Source organism: Anabas testudineus, chromosome 7 (assembly GCF_900324465.2).
Source record: "Anabas testudineus chromosome 7, fAnaTes1.2, whole genome shotgun sequence".
Lineage (NCBI taxonomy): Eukaryota > Metazoa > Chordata > Actinopteri > Anabantiformes > Anabantidae > Anabas > Anabas testudineus.
The window spans coordinates 16,230,456-16,248,783 of NC_046616.1; the positions used below are offsets into that span (position 1 = coordinate 16,230,456).

Consider the following 18,328-nt stretch of genomic DNA (forward strand, 5'->3'; position numbering starts at 1 on the left):
TCTAACTTTGATCTACACTGCAGATGACAGGTGCCAGACATCAGCGTTAGGTAATTGTGATACTGAATGGGGGCATCGTTAATCATTTTCTTGGCCTGAATTCAGCTTCTCATGATCGGCTAGCGGTTAATTGAAGTTGTTGTTTGATTGCCTAAAGGCATCACCGTCACCCTTTCACCTTGTTTCCACTGGAGCATAGACCATGTTGTCATGTGTGATGCCATGTTTCATGTGTAATAGCTTTCAAAGTTTTAATAAGAATTGCAAGCAGAATCAAGTGTAACTGAGAAAAGTGCAAATTCTTAATATGGAAGGATTAAGGGGAAATAATCTTTTGCTCATTTTAATCTAATTATTCACAGAAAAAATGATTCAACATTGTAAATTAAATAAATATCTGTTCTCCCTGCCTTATTATAGTGTATTATGAACGTCACTTATGCTGCAATTTGTGGCAACAAGAGCCTTTTTTTATGTGACACGGTTTTGGGAATCGTAATGTGACTAAGCTGAACTCTGATGCTTGTAATCTACCGAGAAAGGCAGCAGGTTTCAGAAATTTTGAGTTTAATTAACTTACGGAAAGTTAGATTACTAACTCGCAATCCACTTAATTTACAGCCCATTAGCTTTCAGTGAGAAAGACACAAAGATGTTAGATTGTAACAAGTATCAGTTAATCAGCATCTCCTCCTTCATATCATAATTCAGCAGGCTTAATCCTTGCACCGCGGCATTTTCTCAATCAAGGTTTTTATCAAGCTTCTTTGTTATGTGGAGGTCAAAGTGGTAATTAAAAAAGTATAGGCTAAATATGTGGATGTTTGTGCTGCATAGAGGTGTAGCTTCCTGGGGAACAAAGAAATAGAGAAATAGGGTATAACGCTGAGACAAAGTAAAAAGACATTGCCTTCTTAAATGATTCCCTGCAGCAAAATGCTCCAGAGAGACAAATGTTCAAGCAGCTTTTATATCCCAGCTGGGGCGAAGATAGGACGTGATTCAACAATCCTATAACACCTTTTGACTCTGTAGTATTACTACACAAGCTCTGTTGAGATAGATTTCCTATCAAATGTTCCAAATAGATGCTTCATTTTTTCTGTAAGAAGAGTCTTTAAATGCAAATCCCACTGGCTGTTGCTCTTCCACTGCTGTGCCGTACTCCCTCTTCGACCCAGTACACTCAATTTAGGCAGCACTGAAGTGATTCAACCTATGACATCGCTGCATTCCCACCTGTGAATTTGTTTAATTGTAGAACTGATTTTGTGTTTACTGATTTCGTAGTTGGTCTCTTTTTTTGTTGGCTGACATGAAACATATTGAGTCATCTTGAGCTTGACCTTTTCCTCTGCTCCTCAATTTGTCAGCTCTGTGCAGTTGACCCCCTTTGAGTTGTGGGTCAAAGCTATAACTCACACTCTGTGAGTTGAGGCAATCCCATCAGCGACTGCTGTGTCCTCATTCCCGTGTTTCCCCTGTGTCCGACTGCTTTTGATCACTCTAACAGAAATGGATGGCATTCATACAGTGCTTAGATTAGACTGTGTGATGAGCCACTCCGCAGGGTTCAAGAGAAAATAATGTATGTCCCCGTTTGTGCATCCACCTGTCTAATGGGAGGTAGCCATTTTAATCCCCAACCGTGTGATTGCCGTCTGAAAGCTTAAACACAGTTGATGATGAGATGTTTAGGACTTAATCAGGCAACATTGTGAACAAGGTTATGGCGATCTGCTGTATTAGTTGAAGCAGCTCATGGGAAAAATGTGAATTTGTCAGATTGATAGATGCACTTTCTTGGGATTTTGTGCTTTTATGCAACAAAACTAAGTTCTTTCAGACAGGAAATGAAATTAATTCTAGGCTCGCAGAACTTTGACAAATGTGACCACCAAACCATCACCGCCTATACTGACTTACAAATATTTATTGTGAGTTAACTACTGCAGCGACATCAACCAGCACACCCACCTCATCTATGGGACTGTGTCTGTACTGTATGTTCATCTAAGCCTCTGATTGAACTCAAAACTCACCAGAGACTCCTGCTGTGTTTGTTATTTCCCTGCAGTCTTTCTCCCCTTTCTTCTTATAAAATTAGATATTTAAAATCAAACGAATCAACTAAAAAAGGAATAAAATACCCCGCAATTGTTCTCTCATCTCTTAAAGTTTATGAAACAAGTTCATGAATACTGTTTTAGCTACGGTTAAAACATTCTGCAGACATGGCGGCAGTTCACACGATGCTTAGTAAATCTGCATGTAATCACACCTTTCCATTGACTAAATAACCATGCCTCCTATATGGTTCACTTCATGGTCTGTTTGAACAAAGTGAAATGTTTGTGCTAACATGCTGAGGTTCAAAAAATGTTGTGAACTGATGATGCTAAAAGAAAAGATAAAGGATCAAAATGTGATTACAGTTCATCCTGAGGAGAACGTACTGCAATTTATCCACTCATATTTAACTTAAAACTATAAACATGAACCTCTTGGTGACATTGTTAAGGCAGGGAAAGTGAAGACTCATTGAAATGCGAACCATGAGATTACATGTACGGTACAGGTATGGTTATCAATGATTGTTGTTTTAGCTTGGGCCTACTGTCACACAGACCAACCGACAGATCAACATTACCATCCCTGGAGCATGTTGGTAATCTCAGCAGAAGATGAACCTTACGATAAGGATGGATGAAATTAGTCTATAATTTTGGTATGCAAGAAGGTTCCTTTTGCAAATCTGCACATGGCTAAAAAGAACACCTGCATACTATTAAGAGGTTTTATGAACATTAGTAAAAGTGACGAACTTGCATCTTTTGAAAGACCTAAATTGGTATGGTCAGTTGTATAACCTTATGAGGTACACTGAGGTATTGTATGTCCATGTTCATCTTCAGTAGACAGCATATGTCAGTTGTTAAATGACAGTGATAATTAAGTTCAATTAACCAAAAAAAAAATGTCTACTTACTATTACTGAAAAACAAAAACCTCTTGATAGATTCAGAAAAAAAAATAACTGGTTCATATTATAAATCCAAGTCTTGGCTGAAGAAAACGTTAAACTGTGCTTGAAGGATTCAGACACCTTGGTCATATTTCATGCTGCAAACCTACTAGATGTTACACGTTAGAAATGTAAGAGAGTGCTATGAAGCTGTGCTGCTAAGACATGGTTAATGCAAAGAGTCTTCACCGATATGATAAGAGAAGAAAATGACCTCAGAGCGCGTTGTCTGGGTAACAGACCCCATATAGGCTGATGTAAAATATATGAAAAATGTGAAGCTTATTTGTTTAACGAGCGATTTTCTTCTGTTTGAGCGACAGTGAGCGTCTGAAGAAGAGAGTTGTGTGCAGCCCCTGCTTTGATTGATTACTTACTTGGGTAAAATCCATCTATAAGTTGCCACATAAATATATTCCAATTTATATTGCATATAATATATGCCTATTTATGTTGTGTCTCGTGATGACTGGGTTTTGTTTTGCAAATGAGAAGTCTCACTTCCATAACCCTGCATTTGAAAGTTGCTTACCTAAATTAAAGCTTAAAATTATCCAGCATGCCCACACACATTAAAATTATGCCAGTATGGAAATGTTGGCAAGTTGAAATCTGAAGTGAAACATGTTAATTAATACATCATTGATATTTTGGAAAGTATGCACATTCACACTCCTGCTGAGTATCTGTACATTCAAATTCAATTTAAAGCCAGCAGCAAGTTAGCTTAGCTTAGCACAAAGGCTGAAAACAAGGTGAAGCAAAAAGTCTTAATCTTTATAGTTAAAAAAAAATCTGCCTACCAGCACCTGTGAAGCTAATTAACAAAAAAAATAATCAAGTTATTTCTTTTGTTCATTTATTCCTCACAAAAACTGATGAAGATATCTTGAATACATTTCACATTAGACATTCATAGAAAGGACAGACAGTAATTACAGTGCATTGTGTAGTAAATAAGGAGTGATTTCAGTCACGGCTGTTCAAAAATATGATTTGGCAGAACAGTCACTATGGCAACCACCTATGATGTTGCACCAGAATAGCACCAACACATGAGTAACCGTTCCCTCTCTCTCTCCAACCCCACAACTTTTCTTCAAGATCCCGCAGATCAGCTATGCGTCAACAGCTCCGGAGTTGAGTGATGACAGGCGCTATGACTTTTTCTCGCGGGTGGTTCCTCCAGACTCATTCCAGGCCCAGGCCATGGTGGACATTATCCGAGCCCTGGGCTGGACTTACGTTTCCACCATTGCCTCAGAGGGCAGCTATGGAGAGAAAGGAGTGGAGGCCTTCACCCAACTCTCCAAAGAAGCAGGTACGGAACGGGGTCAGTGATGGGCACAATGCAAAATCGTTTCAAATGATTTTTTTTTAAATATTGTTTAAGACTGTGTGGACATGTACTTGCACTTTTCACCCTGTGAAAGCTCCATTTTGCACATCCATTTCATGATAAAAACGTGTTCTGTGTGGATTAATTTTTGATGTGCTTGGCAGCTTCTCCTTCAGCTCCTCAGTGAATTGTGGTGTGTTAGTGGAAATGTAGACAACAAAAAAGCCTGCAGGGAAGATGGCACATTACAATAATGAGCATGGCCTTTACCTGTGTCAATGTGCTTTTTAAATGTAACCATCTTAGGTTTTTGCTACATGCAAATTGAAGTGGAATTGTTTGTTCTAATATTATGTTCTTTTAGGCCAACAGGGAAGAGAGAGAGAGAGAACAGTCTGGCAACGACTTATGTTGTACTCTGCCTTTTCTGGTTTGCTCAACCTTTATTTATTTTTTTCATCCCTGTCAGTGAGAGCTCCCAAGGATGGTAATGATGGTCAGTCATTTCAAACCACTCCGGTGCCTTTTCTTTCTACGTAGGTTTTATTTCACAAATAAAAAAAAGTTCTTTTAGTAACATGTGTGATTAAACAGAAGGAGCCAAACTAGTAAGTGGTCTAGAAGCTATTAGAATCTGTCTTTTTAGGTCCTGTAAAGTAACCTTAATGATAATAATAGCAATGATACTCTTTCAGGCTTGTGTTAGATTTGTTAGATTTCTGCAAGGTCAGGACAATGACAGCGTTTTAGTGCCATGTTGGATGATTGCAAGAAGGATTTTAATGCAAAATAGTTTTGTGTTCATTACATCTATCACTTTCCATCTTTGGGAAACACTTTAAGAGGACTGTTTCCTTGGGGTGAAAAAATTACCCTCCAGGATCCATGACAGCACATCCACGCAACTCACAATAGCTCCAAGTATTTTGCGGCTTCTCACCTCCACCTCTATGAATCACAGCCCATTTCCTGTGAATCTGCAGGGAGTGATTTCTATCTCTTCTAACAGACTAATGTGCGGGAACCTCTAAAATGAGGAAAGCTAATGATATCCCACAGGCACCAATCGCATGTCCAGCATGCATGAATATTTTATTTGTTTGCATTCATGTCCGTTGTGCTCTCTCTCATTAAAGCCTTAAGAAGCTGTTTGTGGCTGCGTAATTTGCATCGACAGAGAGCGTGTGAGAGCGAACAAGGAAAAGTCGTGATTTAAGCTTCATTTTGGAAGTTTCAATTCATGTTATGTCTGGAGATAAACACAGTTTTGTCTAGCTGGTTTTCTCAGATACATTTTCCACTAAACTTTCCCTTTTCTCTCGTTTTGCAAGCAGCAGTAAACACATTGAAATGATGGCTCCCGAACAGCAACCCGAGAAATATGAAATTATAAGCCATTGTTGTTAATTCATCCTGTTGTTACTGAGCTGCAGTCACTTTGCAATATGTTGTATTCATATACAAATGGGAATTACTTCCTCTAAAGAAAAGCTTCAAGTACCCAAGGCATCTTATCTTTAATAAACACATTAATTATGTAACTTATTATGTAACTTAACTTTACATTCATAGGATTTATTCAAAGGCAGCGGCTCTGCACCAGAACCGACTGGAATGGCTTGAATTAAATAAGAAGCAAACATCTACGTGAATACAGAGAGCGAATATCTGGAAAAAGCTGTAAATGTGTTATCATTTTTAGCTGCCAAACTGCACAACAACAGCAACAACAACATTACTGGATGGATGTTGTTGCAGTATCCCTGCAAGTTGATCCATGAGGCTTTGAGACTGCTGTTTGTGGCTGTCCTGTTTGGTTGCAGTGAAATGTCAGATGCATTAGCAGGACTATCACTTCACCACTTCAAGGAGAACCATCTAGCGGACTAATGCAATATGGCTGCCCATTACCCCAAGCTGAGACTGGAGTGATGGTCAGCCTGTATTGATTCCTTTTGTTTTTTTCTATTCCTTTCTTTCTTTCTATGTTTTTTTGCTTTGCTTTCTCTCTCTCTGTTTAGGCACTGTTCCACCGTGCACCTTCATTCTGGCTGCAGGTGAAGCTGGCAGAGATAAATCTTGTTTGTATTTTTCTGTGTCTGTCTGGACTCGGGCCAGCGCGATGGAGTTCAGTTTTCCCATTTGGTCAAAAGACTTGCATTTGAGGAAAACCTCCCACAAAGTATCACTGTGGAATTGATTGCAGCAAGTTGCCAACACAAAGTGTTCTTAGATCTAGTCTGATATCAGGCTGTGAAGAGAAAATACATTGCTCTCATATTTAGCAGTAGAAAAGGACTAGAGAGTCCGATGCATTTGCAAACAGTGTAAAATGGACCATGTTATTTCTGCATGACCCTCTGACATCGCCAAGTCCCTGACCGTCTGTGGAAAGGCACACAGGAGATGGAAGGGCACACAGATGTAGAATACGAATGTCAGCTGCATGTCAGCTCATTTTGATGTGCTGCCACGTGTTCAGCTGGGGAGACTGGAGGGAGCAGATCTTCCTTTTGACTGTCAGAGTGATAAATATAATTGCAGCATTATGGATCCCCTGGAGGTTTGGGTTTGGAGGGTGTTGAGTAGGCGGTTTGGGGGGGGGGGGGGGTTGAATCCATCAAGAACCTCTAATTTAAAGGGATTTGTGTGTCACTAAGCAAAATGGTGAAGCTGGATTCCTCGCCCTGGAGTGCATTTTGAGAACCCAGGGCATTGACGATGAATAATTGAAGCAGTTAATGCAGTGCATGACCTATGGCACTCAGACAGATAAGAGGAGGACTTCCAAGAGCCTGATGAATTCAGCTATCATGACCATTAAGCTACATTGATATATTAATCAACTGTGGAACAGAGGTTCATGGTGTATATAGTTTTGATTTTATTTTGTGGGATCACGGGTGAATGAAAAAGGTGCAACTAAACATTTCCATGTCACAAGCTTCTATTGTAAGAAGAAATTTTATTATCTTGAGTGTTTAAAATAATATAGAAAAACATATGTCATTCCCAATCTCCTCACTGACTGTAAGTGACAGCTGGAGAGGACCGTAATACTACACAATCCTGTTTCTTGGATAAGGAATACACTCTCTTCTCCCTGAGCCTGCCATTTATCTGTCTGACATCACGCATCTCCAGCCGAGACACACACACAGCTCTTCTTTAAACCCGCAGTTTGAGTCGAGGACTCTTTCAAGTCCGCACAACGCCTTCCAGTGACAGGTGAAGGCTGTCCGACCCACAACACATCGCTGTGGAAGTACAGATACAACACTTGCCTTTCCATCATGCTCGCCCTCTCTACTAACTGACTGAATGACCATCTGACTGACAGATGAGGTATTCTGCAGGCATTCAATAATTTAGCCATCGCTGCACAACCACCAGTCTGCAGTCTTAAGCCCACAGCTCGTTCAGCTGTGGTGCTCTCTCTCTCTCTCTCTCTCTCTCTCGCTGAAAATGGGACCAGCTCCAAATGCTTCTTATCATCATCAGTGGCTCCTGTGGTCTCTGTCTGTATTATTGACTGTTGTGACCTATAATATGTCTCTGTTCAAGACTGTTAGACCATTATAACTCTTCACACAAGCCTGCAGGTTTTTTTTTTTTTTTGTAATAATGGAGTTAATGCATTTTCATGAGACCTCAGCATATTATGAGATTTTCTTCTTTTCTTCCTTTCTAAAATGTGTGTGTGTGTGTGTGTGTGTGTGTGTGTGTGTGTGTGTGTGTGTGTGTGTGTGTGTGTGTGTGTGTGTGTGTGTGTGTATGTGTGATATCAATCTGCAGACACACTGACCCCCAAAACGAAAAAAGAAAAAAAGCCCAGATAATAAACCAGAATCAGACGTTCCACTGTGCTCGATGTTCCTAAAACAAAAAACCTGGAAGTGCAGTTATATGCCGTAAGCTTTCTGGCTGAAATGAACTGAAAGGGAGCTTTAGTGTTGCCCTGTGGAGACCTACAACACTGGCTGTTCTGCACAAATGACACCAAGCATGTTACACTTTAACAGGATACCACACACCCTTAAGCAACAGCTAGGCCATTGGCAGGATCTCCATTTTTATGTTTAGTCCACTTAGGGAGGATAACAGCAGCTGTCCCAGAGGCCTTTTCAGCAGCTACAGAATATTTTCTTGCATCAAGGAGTAACTCTAATTCTGCCTGCTGCTCCTAGAAAAATGGGTACTTAGGAGGAGGTTCAGCAGTTGTCATTTTGCTATCTTCTGCTTTTAGAAATGCCACAGTAAACCGTGACTGGTGATGTGTGATCTGCCAGCTAAAAGCTGTTTATATCAAAGTAATGAGCCAGAGGAGACTGGCAATTAGGAGATTCCTTCCATTTCTCTGTCTACTCAGGAAAACTCAAACTGAAAGGTTATTGGGTAGTCTATTAAAATGCTTTAGTGGGAGAATTTTTTAATTGGTTTGGGTAGAGCTTTGCTGTTGCCTCAGTCTAGGCCCACAGCAGCTAGGATGTTCTCTTGCACAGGTGCTCGTATTATCTGTTTATCTTAAGTACTTCAAAGGTTAGCTTGTCCTTCGCACCTGTAATTACCACAGCGGAGCAAAACTCATTCTATTTTTTCCCGAAATATATGATTCTGCTGATAATGAGCTGTTGATATAACTCTTAAGACAACAGTATCTAGCAAACTGCTAAAAGCCAATTGTGATAATATGCTGTGCCAAATACAGAATCTACCAACTATTTAGCAACACACAGTAGCAATCACTATCCTTCATCCTGTACAAGCTCATTATTGCTGACCTGTCTGAGAATGATTTATTGTCAGTATTAATATCCTCTTTGTTTGTTATTGCTGACTGTGCTATCTGATTGGTTCAGCAGCCAACAAGAGATGTTTGATAATGACTTTAAATTAAAAGTCAATAGCAGGCTGCTGGATTTTCACAAATCCATAATATGAAATCTGTAGTGCTATGTCCCTGTTGGTGTGGATTATTGGATTTGTTGTAGCAGATATGTTTATAACTCATTCACCCCGTGAAATGGTGCTGGTGCTTGGTCTGAAGGCGCAGTTTGAGTGTTATATTGCACGCTGCTGTGGTTTCCTGAGCATTGCCAAAATGTAAGTGTATACTGTATAAGTCATTTAGACTCTACAGCAAGCATGACAACATCATCAAAATCTCACTATTGTGTTAGGATGTGTTTTCCGTTTCCAGATGGTGAGATTTCTATAGGAAGAACAAGCAGATATTGTGACCTCAGGCTTTTTGAGTGTGTGTGTGTATGTGTGTGTGTGAGGGAGTGAGTGAATGGATGGGATCGTCCCAGAGGCCTTACAATTTCTTACTTCTCTCTCATTAAAAAGGTGGAATCTGCATTGCCCAGTCTTTGAAAATTCCCCACAACCCCAAGGTGGAGGATTATGACAAAGTCATTCAACAGCTGTTGGAAACACAGCACTCACGGGCAGTAATCATCTTCGCCAGTGAAGAAGACATACGGTGAGGAGCGCGGCGCATTCTGGCTTCATCCACGTCGCTCAGGCACGCTGATGACTTGCCACATTGAAGTCTTTAATGTCTGAGCAGGAGCTCCTGAAGGCAGGCTACAGGCATAGATTTACCATGCGTACAGGATGTCTGCTACACAAATACACCTCCAACAATACAAACACAAACGTTGCCTCGCAGGAAAAGTGGGGATACAGATCACAACAAAGTAACAGAGATATTGTTTTATTTACAGTGCCCCACGGGAAATGTTTATGTAAAGAAACACCGAATCAAACACTGACTTTCTGTAAATTCTGCATGTGCTATTGAAATGTAACAGAAAAGAGGAGATGAGTGAGAGACATGGAGCTCGGTGACTCCCTTTGTTACGTATTAATCACATATAAAAATCATAAATATATAGTTCCCCTCCTTTCTATCTGTAGAGGCAGCTGTGCATTTGTGTGATAGACATTAGATTGCACGCACCTCTTGTGCTCTCACACGGATGTCCTTTCAGGGGAGTTCTCGGTGCCACCAAGAGGGCCAATCAGGTGGGCCATTTCCTGTGGATTGGATCTGACAGCTGGGGGGCCAAGAGCAGCCCGATCCAACAGCTCGAGGATGTAGCAGAGGGAGCAGTCACTGTACTACCCAAGCGCTCCTCCATTAAAGGTATGCACACACCGGTGCTGGTACATACAGAGACTCACACTGTGTTCTGTTGTGATCTGCTGTGCTGTTTTGTTGAAACTAATTGCCTTTCATTGTTTGATTTTTTTTTTCTTCTTTTTGTCAAAGTGTTTGAGTAATTATTTGGAGACCAAATTAGTTTCCATACAATAAGGGAAAATCTGTGTGTAAACAATTGGAATAATTGCTTTTAGCCACTTGCTGCCATCAGAACAAGCATTTAACACAAGACTACCATCTAAAAAGCTAATTTAGTGAACAAATCAACAGCTGCTACAGACACAGAGCAACTTCAGTAATGGTTCCGATCTCCTGACATATTTTAGATTATATTATTATATATTTTTAGTCGCTACCAGCTCCTGAGAGAAATATCAGCCTCTGTAGCTGACAAATGCTGGACTATCTTCACTAGCTAGCCATTAACTGTCTGTGTCTGCCATTTGGTGGCAGTGAGAGTCAAACCAAATATAAAACTAAAATGAAAAGTGAAACAAACAAATTAGTTTTGCACTTGCCGATAACATTTCAAATTATTTACCATGTCCATGTGTTATTGATGACCTCAAACAAGCTTATACAAATGTATTCATGCAAATAAACGAACAGCCTAAAACAAATTTACATCCTAGAAAACTGTTAAATACCTAAATCTATGATGCTCACTGCATTCGAGACATTGTGAGATGATGTATTTTCATGTGTCTCAGACATTTCTACCTCAGTCGACAATTTCCTACATTGCTCAGAAAGACAATCCTCAGAGAACACATATGACCTTGCAGTTGGCTGTGCAGTGTGCATGACCAGACTGAAATCAGCTTTGGATAAAACGGATACTTGAATGACACTGAATGTCAACACATTTGTAACGGATACCTTTTTGATAAGTTTAACCATTTTGGTTATTTAACTAAAAAAAATCTTTCTAAAACAGCTTAAAAACATCCACCCACAAACAAAAAAGGAATTAAAGGAGGACATTATACTGCTGCATCTACCAGGACATGTGACAATTCACCACAGACATAGAAAAACCTCAGCATCTATTTTAAGTTCTGTCCATTGTCACAATCTTAACATACACTCATCATTACAACTGTGGAAAGTTGAAAGTCTTGAGCCTAATTAGGCGAGATCGAGGACAAATGTACATACTGGAGGCAGTGAGAATATTATTAATCCACCATGCACCACTGATGGTCTTTTGAAAAGACAAAAAAGACAGAAACCAAAAGTAAGCAGCACAGTTTTATCCTTGACCCACATTGGATGGTAAAGTTGCACAAACAAAGAGAGCAAAATTCAGCACACAGGCTTCCTTTTCCTTTGGTGCAGCAAGTTATCTCTCCTCAAGCTACTGCTTCACACGGGCACCTAAGCCCATTTGAAATGAGTGTCATACTCTACATCATGCCTTCAGTCCACCCCTCTTGTAATGGATTTTACATACTAAAAAAAAAAAAAACTGTCCAGCACCTAAAGGACCTCCCAGCCTGAGGCTCCAAGCTGTGGCACCACTTACAATCTGTGTGTTATTTATTATGCATCCTGTTTTTTAATTAATGTAATTTCCTAGATGAAAGAAATTATTAAAGTTCCATGGGGCTCGAGAGGAAGAGAAATCGCCATGGTCAAATTTTGATGAAGTAGCACACCTAGCAGCCAGCACCACACCACTGCCACTACCACACTGCTGCACAAGTCTCACTTCATTTCCTCCAGGTTTCAGTGGACTCATAATTGGTCCGGAACTTAGCCATTCTCCTCTTTCCTCTATTGCCAGGGTTTGATGAATACTTTACTGCACTCACCCTCGAGAACAATCGCAGGAATGTGTGGTTTGCTGAGTTTTGGGAGGAAAACTTTGACTGCAGGCTCCTCAGTGCATCCAAGAAGGAAGATACCAGCCGAAAATGCACAGGTAAAACGAGCTCTGACACCAAGAGATTGGGAAGATTAAACGATGACGTGTAATTTCACCTTCCTATGCCACGTTGATGTGATCTTGACCTTTTGCTCACATTAGAAGCTACAGATACTCGACTGCCTCTGTTTTAATTCAACCCCCTCTTGTCTGCAGAGCAGCCTGAATGTCTAACACCAGGTGTTTCTACCCAGCGGGTGCAGGACAGGCAGAGTTTATTATTAGAATAATAATGCACCATGTTTCTTAGTCATACTACAGTTACAGTCTGCTCCTGTGGCCAATGTCCTGTAACTGTTGAATCGCATATTCCCTCTACTCCCCCTTAACACAGTCACCTTGACAGCTCAGCACAGTTGTGGCATGCGTACTAACTGCAGAGAGCACACTTTATTTACGAGGGGGGGAATGACAGAAAGCTAAGTAAACACCATTCATGTCCTTATTCTGGTTTATTAACTGTTTTTTGGTACCATTAATGATAGCGTTGCTGTTATTGTTGCTAACATTGACGCATGCTCGTATTACCTAAACTCTGCCTGTCAGTGGTGTGACAGGCATTGCACTGCATTTATTATCTACATGGATGATGCCTGTGATGTGGGATGATGTATTAATCTTACTTGCATATGTGGTGACAGTAAAGGCAGTTTAACACAAATTACTGTTTGCCGGAGGATTTTGTTTCTTTTATAATCTCCTCCGGCGTCTTTTATCACACGTCAAAGACAGAAGATGCTCATCCACTTAGTGAACACCAACCTTCTGTAAAATGACTGCACGTCTTTGATTTATTTATTTCAATTCCAGTGAAAATGGCTACAGAGTTTGTTGTTTTTTTATACCTCATGCCAAGCTGATATTTATGAATGTTAATGTTTTGTATTCAGAGACTGTCCGCAGAGCACCAAATGCAGGGCTCTGAAAAGCAAAAAAGGTTATGTGTGTGTGGGCTGATATGTAGGTTCAGTTCTGAGAAATGGGCTGAACTGTCAGCACAGATTGCTTTTGACCACCTTCCGTTTATGTCAGGCTCCTACATTCTTATATGTGTCCTATTAACATCACTTGCCCCTCTACTGAGCTCTCAAGGTGAACTATGAGCAGCTATCACTGAGGATAAATCTGTCTTTTGGTATTTGTTATTCTCTTTCTTTTGTTAACTGGGAACTTCAATATTATAATTATGATGATAATAGTGATGATTATCATGATGATGATGATGATGATTATTAACAGTGACAGTAGCATTTGTGTTGTTATAATTTTCATTCACTCTGTGAAATGCAGCTTTCTCCTACCAGGGGTATAAAATAGCTCATTCGGTTTGTAACAAACACTAAAATCCAGCAGAGGTTGTTGTACATTATGTATTCAAGCAGTGTATCAGCACCATGAGGGAAAACCTTTCCAGCAGCCTCTATTGAAAGGGCAGTGCACAGGGAGGAAGATATAAAAGAGAAGGAAGCCACCGTAGCAGACTATGTTCCTAAAGTTCATAGTGATGTTCATCACCTTGTACAGGGAACAAATGAGGTCGATTCTTAGCAGCCTATTACTTTGTAATACACCACAGTAATTCAATGTGAGTCTGATGTATTTGTCACAAACACTTAGCCTCACAGCTCAGCTTGATATTTTCCACTCGGGAATTAAATGTGTCTTCTTATTTCCTGTGCCACATTGTTCCTTGAGGTGTAATTCCCTCAAAATCAAAACCGAACCACCTAGCAGCAAATGGTGAAGGGGGGACTGAAAAAGAAGCTGGAGATGATAGGGACTGCTGAGAGACTGTAACGTCTAATGGCTCACGGTGCGTTTGACTGTTAGTCGTCCTTTTTCGTTTTCTTCCCTCAGGCCAGGAGCGCATTGGGATCGACTCCAAGTATGAGCAGGAAGGGAAGGTGCAGTTTGTGATTGACGCGGTGTACGCCATGGCCCACGCTCTGCACAACATGCAGAGGGACTTGTGTCCTGATCATCCTGGCGTTTGTCCACAAATGGAGTCTGCAGAGGGAAAGACACTGCTGAAGTACATACGAAACACAAGCTTTAACGGTGAGTGACATATTATGGCACAGATGCTTCCAGGATGTGTGGATAAAGAAAACAAAACGATGTTTATTATCTACTTTAGTTTCAGAGGACATTTCACTCATTATTCTAAATAAAGTGAGCAGGTTAAAATTAGATTGCTGGCTACTCATCACCACCGCTACACTTTGTCGTTGTATTTTAGTGAACAGCATGAAATCCATCTTGACCACTATGTTTCAAGCTCTTATGTAGAGATACAGGATAATAGAGTATAGTGTATATTAGATGAGTGCTAGAAAGAATCGCTTTCTTGCAATCATCCACATGCAAAGATGGATGCTAAAGCATCTTAATTAACATATTACATCTTGTTTGTTAAATTAGTACAAAGGTGACTTCTAAAAATTGGAAGCCTGATTCTAGTATTTATGCTAAGCTTATCATCTTCTGGCATCAACTAAATATTTACCTTAATCCGAGAGTGGTGTCAATCTTCTCATTAAGTCCTCATCTAATTAAAGCTGCGGGCGTTGACGCTGGAATCAAACTCAGTATTTAGCTGACCCTGAAAGGCTTCAGTCTGAGGAGTGTGTGCTTGAGTAGAAGAACAAGTGATTTAGGCTGCGTCTGCGGCATCAGTCTTCACAACTATGCAAGAAAGCGAGTAAGCATTTTTAAAATGTCAAATGATTCGTCTAACTCCCACTTTGTTCGGTGTTTTCTGAGTATTTTAGTGCTGATGTTTGTCCACATCAATCTGCAGTGTCACGATAAAATATAATTTAGAGCATATTGTGTACCACCTCCTCTGTTTTCTGTGTCATATGCAGCTGCTTGTGGGCTGGCTACAATTTAAATTTACATTAAATTTCATTCATAGTTCAAAGCGTAACAACCTCACCTGGATGTGTGGAATGTTTTGACCCACTATGATATACTGTGGGTCTGGCCGTACTTGAACCTCTACATTATTTATTCCTGTACAGAAAGTGATGTTATTAAACCGTCAATGGCAAATAGCTATTAATGACAACTGCTCTGAAATTCAGGAGTGAGTGGGGGAAGAGAGCAAAATGAGAGAGATGAGTTTAAAACAAGGGCAACTTTGTCGTTACAAATACACTGCATGTATGTCAGCCAGTGATCATTAGAGGCTCTTTTGAAGTACACAGTGCCTTCAAAAAATGTTCTAGATACGATTTGGCTGTCTGAAAAAAGGAATCAATGTAATCTTTTCATAAAACTGGCCTTCTTCTTTACTTAAGTATTAAAGTGATACTTCATTTTTATGTATTAAACTATAAGTGAGGATTGATGGAGCGAATGGGAAACGTGTGCCTGTATATATATTTACAGATAACTGTTCTGAACTTACAGTATCATTAATTTAAATATCCTAATTTTTAATTGTTTATTTTTGGTTAAATAAGTGCTGTGTTTCATTAAACATAAAATGTCACACATTATACAAACTGCTGTCTAATAAAGGTTACACATTTCCAGTGACTAAAAATTGCTATCAAGTGTGGTGAAATTAATAAATGAGACGTCGACACAGACAATCTATAGCTACACTGCTAATTCAACAGGAGTAAATTACTGGCATCAGGGATCAGGTGGGTTGTTTTGCGTAAACCGATCAGTTTTTGAAGTACAATGAGCTGTAAAACTGCATCTTTTGTGATAAATTTGAGACCCATTTACAAATGGGTCTCAAATATATACATTATTTTTTCCAAATAGGCCAAGGATATCTGCTAGAACAGGGTTCTGTAGTTTTTAGCAAATGTTACTTGCACAGGAGTAAAAGTGCACTTGTTAGTGACTATTTTTGGGTGCACATTAATACATAGCAGCACAACAGTGTATATGGGACTGACTCAAAATAAACTGCAGTGCCTATGTTGATCATAACAAAGCAGCATCTAGTGCAATGGTGTGGCTCAACGATGTGCTTTAATGTAGTTTTTGTACACTACAAGTAATAAGATACTATAAACCTTGGCGATATAGACGGTACTTGTGGGTATCATGAAGTCTTTGCTGTTTTTTCTTGGGATTTGTTGACAGTAAAAAAACAAACAGTAATGCAATTTTTTACAACATGCTCTAAAGTTATATTGGCTCATTAAAAGTTTATGTTCCGATTTGGTATATTTCAGTTTTAGTTGATACTAATTCAGTGTAAGTGACAAGTGATAAGTCACATAATAATCACGTCGAACAGGGTAAATAATCTTTGTTGTTGTTGTTGTTGTTGTTTATATAAAAAGACGTCTAAAAAAACAAACTTCTGTTAGCGAACTAAGGCTAAAAGGCTGTCTGCCTTTCTCTAATACTGTCGCTATGGCAGCAGTGCAAGGATCCAACAGGCGAGAAGCCCTCAGATTTTAAGGTGGTATTATAGACACAGAATATAAGCAATTGCCTGAGCAGAGAGAAAACTTAGAGGGGACCTTAACTAAATGCAGATTCATCCATAGGATTGAGAAGCTGCTGCCCAATCTCAATAACCATCTGGGCTTGTGCTGACTGTTCAGCTTCCAAAAAACATTTACCTCAGTTGCTCTGACAGAGAACGAGGTTCATTTCACCCGAGCCAAAAATAAGATCTCTACCTTCTGCATCTCCTCTGCCGCTTCCTGTCTGACTACTGTATTCTCAAACCTTTTTACTGGCCAGCGAAGATTGTTCTGTTGTGGCTCCGTCAGGCATATCTCACTGCCTCTTATTGCATTTAGACTGGAACCACGCACATTATCCTGTGTATGTGGCACTGCTAATGTGTGTTTGAGAGCAAAGGAGTGTAAGCCTCCTTTGTTGATCTCCCCACTGCGCCGGAGTCACAGAGCTGAAGAGTGAGAGGCAGAGAAAAAAAAAAAAAAAAAAGAGGGAATAATGATGCGAGAGAAACACAGCAGTGGATCCCCAGTCCACCCACACTGCTCGGCACAGCACGGCAACAGTGCACTTTTGTCATGTCTTAGTTCAGAGCCACATGCAAATGCATAAATCTTTCATCTTAGACAGTGCTATAACTAAAAAGTCTACCCAGACCATTTTGTTCCCTTGAAAATAGCAGCCAATAGAAAATAGACAGGAATTTCTAATGCCTTTTTATCTGCACACACAGAAACACCACTTAATTATTTGCTCTAACGCTGGAGAGAGCCAAGTGCCCAATCACTCATGTCGCTTTACTGAATGACTCTGTGTGTTTATGTAAGCTGTATTTTTTTTTTATTATTATTATTATTATTTATTTATTTATTAATTTTTTGCCGGTGTGCGGTGTAAGAATGGTAACCCCTATCACAGCTTTTGCTCACAGAAGTCAATACCTTGTCAACATATTTGTACGGCGTGTCAACAAGTGCACTGTCTGTTTGGTGGAGGCAGAAGTGACAGGGGTGGTGACGGCCACCCACCAAGTTCCAGTTTGGTTTTCATATTAAGAGAGTTTTCACTGTGAGCTTCACAAGTACACTTGAATTCAGTCTGAACACCCGCTTTATTTTCTATGCCGCCGCATGGGTACAAGAGAATTACTGTTCTACTGCTGAACAGAAACACTGGCAGGTCAAATGACTTCAGTGGTGCGATTTCCATATTGTTAATGTGGAATATATGCACTATCGCTTTGCATAACAGCAGATAGTGAGGGATCTGTGGCTCTGGAAATCAACATGGAAATAGCTACTTAAAGTCTTAACTTATAACCTGACATTTTGTAATGCACAATAGTGTCACAAAGTCAAAAAGGAAAAGTTGGGATGCTTGTCCACAGTATTTTATTAAAATAGCCTTTTATTATGTATGAAATGGGCTTTT

At 39.9% G+C, this 18,328-nt stretch overlaps 1 protein-coding gene across 1 annotated transcript in view; it reads left to right on the top strand.

The window, feature by feature from the left end:
- Nucleotides 1-3,347: 3,347 nt before the first annotated feature.
- Nucleotides 3,348-18,328, top strand: part of LOC113166758 (metabotropic glutamate receptor 7-like) — a 30,423-nt gene continuing 15,442 nt past the window's right edge. The window contains exons 1-6 of the mRNA XM_026366902.1: nt 3,348-3,406; nt 4,130-4,346; nt 9,714-9,849; nt 10,361-10,515; nt 12,320-12,457; nt 14,318-14,518. Of these exons, the coding sequence (XP_026222687.1) occupies nt 4,235-4,346; nt 9,714-9,849; nt 10,361-10,515; nt 12,320-12,457; nt 14,318-14,518 (742 nt within the window). The 5' untranslated portion in view covers nt 3,348-3,406; nt 4,130-4,234. The remainder of the gene's footprint in view (nt 3,407-4,129; nt 4,347-9,713; nt 9,850-10,360; nt 10,516-12,319; nt 12,458-14,317; nt 14,519-18,328) is intronic.